Source organism: Furipterus horrens, unplaced genomic scaffold (genome assembly GCF_987537825.1).
Source record: "Furipterus horrens unplaced genomic scaffold, mFurHor1.1.pri manual_scaffold_3, whole genome shotgun sequence".
NCBI lineage: Eukaryota > Metazoa > Chordata > Mammalia > Chiroptera > Furipteridae > Furipterus > Furipterus horrens.
The window spans coordinates 136731469-136739347 of record NW_028327173.1 but is presented as its reverse complement, the minus strand read 5'-3'; the positions used below and the strand labels follow the sequence as shown (position 1 = coordinate 136739347).

Here is a 7879-nt window from a genome sequence, read left to right as displayed (position 1 = left end):
TTCCCCAAGCCTGAGTAAGCTCGGCCCTGCCGGGCTGGAGAGCGCACCACAACTGCCGGCCGTTGGCGGCTGCCAGGCGGCACCCTGGTGCGGGGCGGGGCGGGGCGGGGCTGGGAGGTTCCTGACCACCACGTGGACCCATATTACATTCTTGAATAGCATATTCATGAATAGCATATGAATTCATTAAAAATATAAAGTAATTACAGCTCAGTATGTATCAGCTCAGTTCCGCATTTTTTGTATGTCAATATCTTCATTTAAAATTTTACAGGGTCACATGGTTATGTATTTAACAAATTACATGGAATTAGAATTGGCAGAGAATATGGGACGTATGGTTACAGTGTCTGACACAAAGGCTTATTTAATGTGATAGCGAGAACTTGACACAGGGGATAAGAAGGTGGGCTCAAATACCAGAGCTGCCACAAAATAAAGATGGAATTTAGCAAAAGTCATTGATTTAAGTGAACTCAGGTACATCTTTTGAAAAATGATGGGACTGAACCAAATGTTAAATTATTTTCAAGGTCACTTCCAGATCTATGACTCTGAGTTTCTGTAAGTAGAAGGGAAAGAGTATAAACTGAGAAAACATTATCATTCACAAATTGTGTTTCCCTTAGTTAAAATGTGTCACAAGTGACCAATATGTGATCTACTATATTTGGTCCACTCCTCCTGGTTCCATCTCCCATATCATAGAAAACTATTAGGAAAGCAATGAATTTTGTTTTAAATTAAAAGATTAATTATGAATTAATCCAGAAAACTTGAAAAAAAAGTAAAGGTAACATATACCCATATTCACACAGTTCAAAAGAATCTCATTACTTTCCTATTACATATATATATATATGTATATATATATACTTATATTTTAATGATTTAACATAGTCTGCAGTCTTCCCTGGCCAGTTAGCTCAGTTGGTTAGAATGTCCTCCTGATATGCCAAGGTTGTGGGTTTGATCCCTGGTTAGGACACATACAAAAATCAACTAATGAATGTGTAAATAAGTGGTACAACAAATCGATGTCTTTCTCTCTCTCTCTAAAATCAATTTTTAAAAAAACAGTCTGTAGGCTGCTTTTTCACTTTAGAGCTGTATAGAACTTCCCTGTAAGTAGTTAGAATACCCACAATGATATGCCCACATGCCAATAAAATAAGACACAAGCAAACATTGTTATATAGAGTTTGAAACAGCTATAATTCTATTATGCCCCAGGCTATTCTTACTCTTTATCTTTATCTGCTTCAGAATGGATTGGTTTCACTGCAACCGGTGTTTCCAAAAAGATGGGGCCCGTTTCTTTGTCACCAGCTGTGGCCATATTTTCTGTAAGAAGTGTGTGACTTTGGGTGAGTGACTTAACTGTTTTCAGAATCAGGCAAAAATGTTTGTAATCTGGAAATAATGATTAGCCATTTCTCTGTGTTACCTGGGATAAAAATCAGTTAGTAGGCCAAAGGTGATATGGATACAGTAGAAGACTGTTGATTGTGGAAATTGGAGGAATTTAATGAAGAATGATTTAGCAAATGTAATACCAATTACTTAAGCACCAAAAGATACTTGTCAGTGTTTTTGAAGCCTGTGGCAGTGAGAAAAGCACAAGATTATCAGATTGATTAAAGAAGACAGAAAAAATAATAATGAGTAGGAAGGGGGGAAATTTTCGTTGATAACAAGAGCCATTTCTAATGGGAAGTGGTCTAGCCTGTGAAATCAATTTGATTAGAAATAATGATGGTGGTGGTGGTGGTAATGGTGATATCTTTGCAGTTAAAAAATATTTTCACATGTACCAATTTTATGAATTCTCACCACAATCCCACGAGATAATTATCATTAGACCCACTTTACAAATGAGGAACTGATTCAGACAGGATAAGTGATTTGACCAAATTCTTACAGCTAATAAGTCTCAGAAATGACTTGAATTTAAGGTGGGTTTTTTTGTTTGTTTGTTTGTTTTTAATGCTAAAATAGTTACAAGGTTTGGAAGTAGCCCAGAAGAGGGACTTAGGACAGGGTACTTTGATCAGGAAAGATTTTATAGGAGAGGTGTTGCTACAATTGAGTTTTGAGTAATAAACTGGAGTTTGCCAAGTGGATAGGTGGGAAGATCATTCTAGTTCAAGAGAACACTATGTATAAAGGCATGCTGCATCATAAAACCATAGTGCAGTGGACTACACATGGTGGAGCTTTGTAGAGCTTAAAAAATAAGGTGAGATTGGTGATATATGAGGCTAGATAGGTAGGTAGTAGCCAGATGATGGAAGGCTCCATATTCCAGGCTAGAGAACCTGAACTTTATCCTGCAGGTGATAGAGAACGGTGGAAGTTCATTTGTTCTGTGTTTTTCTTAAATAGAAGAATTATTTGCTCTTGCTAGCTCACTCTGGCAATAATATGGAGGGAAAGCTGGAAAAAAGCTTTAATTCCCAAGGAAAGAAGCATCAGGTTAGGTAACCTCTGGAGAAGCTTTTGTCTCTAGATCCATGATTTTTAACCGGTGTGCCGTGGCATACTAGTGTACTGCAAGAATTTTTAAGACATGCAACACCTGACTATTTAATCAGAGCCAGCGACCTCTTTTCCCTTAGACTGTCAAATAAAAAAATGACAACAGCCAACACAATAGCCGTCAGGTGTGGAAGAATAAAAATTATACCTATTTTTTGTGTTATATTGGCAAAAATATACTTTTTGGTGTGCCGCAGGATTTTAGTAATTACTTTATGTGTGCCAGGAAACGAAAAAGTTTGAAAATCGCTGCTCTATATGAATCTCATGACCATTTTAAATTATCTGCTAATGTAACAAAGCTGTTGACTATGGTAACAGCAGCTCACTTTGAAGTGGTTTGTCTCAGTGAAGCATATGCCATGTGTTGTTTCTCCTGACATGTCATTTATCTTTTTTTTTTTTTTTAAGATTCTATTTATTTTTAGAGATGGAAAGGGAGGGAGAAAGAGAGGGAGAGAAACATCAACGTGTAAGAGAAACATCAATCGGCTGCCTCTCGCACACCCCCAACCAGGGGACGTGGCTTGCAACCTAGGCATGTGCCCTGACCAGGAATTGAGCTGGCGATCCCTCAGTTTGCAGGACGATGCTTAACCCACTGAGCCACACCAGTCAGGGCCTGCCATAGTACTTATCTTAATCAATAACCGACACCACTGTTAAAATTTCAACTTATAAGGAAAGATTGGGAATTTTAATTTTCACATCTTTAGGAAAGGGTTAATTAGAGAATGAAAATAGAAGAGCTTTAAAACGAGATCCAGGAATATTAGCAAAGTGAAAACAGGGCAGGAATAATAGGAGAGTTTCTTACAGTATCTAATGTGTGCTTACTATCAGGCTGGTGGGATAATAAAGAGTAACTTAAAGTTGAGATCATTAGTACTCTTTTTTTAAAATTATTTATTTATTTATTTATTTTTAGAGAGCGGGGGAAATGAGAGGGAGAGAAACATCACTGTGTGGTTGCCTCTCACTCGCGCCCCCAACTGGGGACCTTAAGTACAACCTAGTCATGTGCCCTGACTGGGAATCGAACCAGCGACACTTGGCTTGCAGGCCGACGCTCAATCCACTGAGCCACAGCAGCCAGGGTTCATTAGTACTCTTGTATTCTTCCTAGTACTCTTGTAAATGTACTCCAGTACTCCTGCTGGGTCATTAGAACTGTCCCTCACCCACAGAAGAAAATTAGGAGTTTATAAAGAGGGAGATGGGTAGAGGTACAGTGTGAATGTCTTGTCATCAACATACAAGTTTGGAAATGCTGATTTAGAGAACAGAGTTCAAGTTGACGTGCTTTTGTAGCAAATTGTAGTCTAAATTTTTTTCTTCTCTTGCTAGCCTACTTGACTGTTATCATGTACTTTAGGAAAATCTTACCTCATATCCATGAAAACCAAACATTTTCCCCTTTCTCCCCTAGAAAAATGTTCTGTTTGTGGAGCTGCCTGCAAGCATCTGGCTCTTTCTGACAATGTAAGTTTTTTCTCCCCCTCACCCCTGCAACCATCATTTCCCATTCCTGGCCTATAGAAAGTATACAGAGTATAGTCGATGAGCGACTAAGCACTGAAATTTAAAAGAAAAAGAAAGCAAGGGAAGAAGGAACGAAGGAAGGAAGAAAGGAAGGAGGAAGGAAGGAAAGAAGAAAGGAAGAAAGGACAGAATTTGCTGATAGCAATTGTTAAAAAAAATAGGGTGAGATAGGAGAATTATTTGTGGCTGCTGTTACAGATGCACAGGGTAAGGATAACAAGGATAATATAGGCTACATCTCCTAGAGCAGTGGTGAATGCTCTGCTCTCTTGGCACAATGAAATAATACCAGGTGCTTTAGAAGGGTGGTACATCCTTTCCCGTATTTGCCAGTATTTTATTTCATTCCTTTGTGGATATGCTCAATGTTTTTGATACTCTCTTCATAGCTGAAACCTCAGGAAAAGATGTACTTCAGAAGCCCTGTGGAGACAGCTTTGCAGCATTTTAGTCACATCTCTCAGGTATGAGAAACAGAAGTGAAAAAACTCTGATTCTCCAGGCAAGTTCTAATTGCATCTTATTTCTTTATCAAAGGTTCTCTTTAGACTGCAATGGACAGAAAGTGGCTGTTCTGTTTGCTTTCTTCACTGATGATATAAATCCCAACAGTTAAGGTTTTTTTACACTACAGAATTTGACAATTTTGTGCAGGAACCTCTAAAGTTTTAGTGTTTAATATTTAATAGCACAACTGACCAAGATTCAAAATGGAAAGTTCCCAAGTTCAAGAAACTAGGGGGTGGGGGAAATCACTCTATCAACTCACTATAGTATGTTATAAGAGGAATGCACATTTTATAATATAAAACCTGTCTACACATAGTAATTATTGGCAAAAAGCCATTTGGTCTTCTCTTGGCTTATAAAAACAATGTTCCAGATTTCGGTGTTAATTAGCAACCTTCAATTCTTTTGTGTAGCAGGTATCTTGTTTTCACCTTCCAGTTCTTCCACCCTAGCCTGTGTCATGAGGTTTGCAGTGTTTTTCTCCAGGTCATCAATGAGATGGCCCTTATCATCAATTCTTCCAGTGATCTGGTTGGATATGGTCAGAAATTTATCTTATTGCATCTGTTGCAGGAGTGTCTGCACCACTGAGGTGAGATCCTGAATGGTCTTGGGGTCAGTCTTGGCCATCTCCTTGGTTTCCAGCTTAGCGGTCATATCTCAACAGTTAACTTTTTACTGACCCAGAATCTGTGAAAGGCTTTAAAAACCACTATGTAGCTGACATCTTGCCTTGTACTTCCTAGTTCTATTAAGTAATTTTTAAGAATAAAGGAAGTTCTAGGGAGCTTTATTATTTTTCTGTGCAGATTAATGAATCTTTTAAAAATTGATTTGAATATATAGGCCTGACCCTGCAACAGTGGAGTTAGTGGTCTCTCAACCTTTTGCTTATACAGTAAGTTCAAGACAGGATTTCTTGTTTCCCATTCTCACTTTTCAATAATATTTCTTAGTAACACATGTAGATTTAATTCTTCATTTAGTGTTCATAATTGGTCACCTGATTTTTAGAGAAATATTTTTTCTTTTCCTGATGCATCATCATATGTTGGCATACCATTGACATGGTCAGGAGCAATAGGAATGTAGAAAAACATACACAAGAGAAGGCAGGACAACTGTTTGAGAGTGTTCCAAAATTATAAAAGCTTTGGTTTTTCCCTTCCACTCTCCACTTCTCCACTGAGATTATTTCATAGTCTCATTGGATTCTATTTTGGCATGTTTCTTGAGATTTTCATCACTGTTCTCCTTCTACTCTTACTTCTCATTCTTAGGAAAGTATCCCTTTTCTAAATGTGAAGAGGAGACTTAGTCATTTTCTAGCTGAAGATGGTAGATTTAATTTTTATTTGGTATCACTCGTCAACTCGAACTCTGGTGATAGAGGAAGGGAAGAGATTTTGGCTGCATCCTGCTTTTAGCTGCTTGGGTGAAACATCATATTTTAGATACTATTTAACATTATGGGGAGATAAAATCCAGCTGAGGGTGAAGGAGAAATGTAAACAAGGTCACATGAACAAGAGAACGAGCAGACCTTTGGTTAATAAGTAAACCCAGGATTAGTTAATGATTAGTAGAGAAATTACATGTAGTCTGAATTAACCTACCTAATCATGGGACCAATTACACACGGTCAAATAATCAAGATAAAATAAGTGGAAAGGGTCAGTTAATCATCACTTTAGTAAAGGGCCAGTTTGGTGAAGTCAGCAATGTCTGAAAATGTGTTTTCCTAATCTGTGCAGTTGAATAACTGATCCAAGTAGATTGCCTCATTTGGACTTCTGCTCAAATTTTCCTTTCTTAGTCAAACCTTCACTGACTCTCATATCTCAATAGCCCCAACACTCTCTACTTTTTATCCTTATTTATTTTTCATCATAGCTCTTTCTCTAACATTATATATTTGTTTATTATCTGAATCTGGCACTGAAATGTAGTAAATTCCATGAAGGCAGATATTTGGTTGGTTTTGTTTATTGCTATATACATAGCTCTTCAGATAGTTCTTAACGTTTAGTAGACACTCAAAAAATTGTTAAATAAATGAATGAATGAGTATTGATTTAAATATCCATTGATGTTTTAATCATTCCCAATCTCTGTAATGACTTGACAAGGGCATTTTTTTTCTGCTGTACTACGCTATGGCCAATAGTTGATTAAGCTGCTCATTTTGAGTTCTTTATTCACCTCTAGATAAAACTATCTAGCTCTGGCTGGTGTGGCTTAGTGGGTTGAGCGCCGGCCTATGAACTGAAAGGTCACTGGTTTGATTCCTAGTCAGGGCACATGCCTGGGTTGTGGGCCAGGTTCTGAGTTGGGGGCATGGGAGAGGCAGCCGATTGGTGTTTCTCTCACACATAATGTTTCTATCCCTCTCTTCTTCCCTCCCTTCTAAAACAATGACAACAACAACAACAACAACAACAACAACTGTCTATATTCAGGGATTAGAGAGCCCTATATGGACCTGTTAGCTTTCTTCATTTCCAAGGTCACAGACTGCATGCATGCACTCTTATCCACAACTAGCCATCTTTCAAGTGCATGCCAGTAATTGTTCCTTCTTTGGTTACTGTAGGCAGATTTTTGCTCTGTCCTTTGTACTTTGTCCTTTGTCCCACTTTATTCTTAACTCTGCAAAAGTGTTTTGATTTATTTGTTCATATGTATGTTTCCCTCACTGGACTGAAGCTTTGAAAGGCAGGTAACATATTTGTATTGCCCAATGCCTAACCAGGCACCTGGAACAAATTAGATATATAAGAAATGGTTGTTAAATGAATGAATGCACATGTAAGGCTGTAAGGGTGGGAGAGAGGAATAATTCAAAGTAAGGTCAGAGAGAGAGGCTTGATAGTACAGGGACTTGGAGAACATGGTAAGGAATTTAGATTTTCTTCTAAGTGCAGTGAGACACCACTATAGGGTTTTAAGCAAGGCAATGGCATTATCTGATATATAATTTTCAAAGAGAATCTGACTGCTGAATGGAGAATGGACCATAGAGAAGTTAAGAGTAGAATCAGGAAGACCAGTTATGAGGCTATGGGAGAAATCTAAGCAAGACTGCTTGGGCCAAAGTGGTGGCAATATAAATGGAGAGGGGTAGTTAATATGAGATACATTTTCTAGGAAGAACTAGTAGGACAGCTGTTGATTTGGATATGGCAGATGAAAAAAGAGAAGTATCAAGCAAGATATCTGGGTTTTTGTGTTGAACAGTTAAGTGGGATGATTATATCCTTTACCAAGACTGAGAAGACCATTTTGAGGG

The 7879-nt window shown here is 38.0% G+C and overlaps 1 protein-coding gene and 1 pseudogene across 1 annotated transcript in view; one reads left to right on the top strand and one right to left on the bottom strand.

Annotated features, from left to right (window-relative positions):
- Nucleotides 1-1267: 1267 nt before the first annotated feature.
- The window catches only part of RNF212B (ring finger protein 212B), a 29539-nt gene continuing 22927 nt past the window's right edge, over nucleotides 1268-7879 (top strand). Inside the window, exons 1-3 of the mRNA XM_090270262.1 lie at nucleotides 1268-1367; nucleotides 3968-4020; nucleotides 4470-4544. Of these exons, the coding sequence (XP_090126388.1) occupies nucleotides 1268-1367; nucleotides 3968-4020; nucleotides 4470-4544 (228 nt within the window). The remainder of the gene's footprint in view (nucleotides 1368-3967; nucleotides 4021-4469; nucleotides 4545-7879) is intronic.
- LOC150016064 (heat shock factor-binding protein 1 pseudogene) lies at nucleotides 4987-5238 on the bottom strand (annotated as a pseudogene).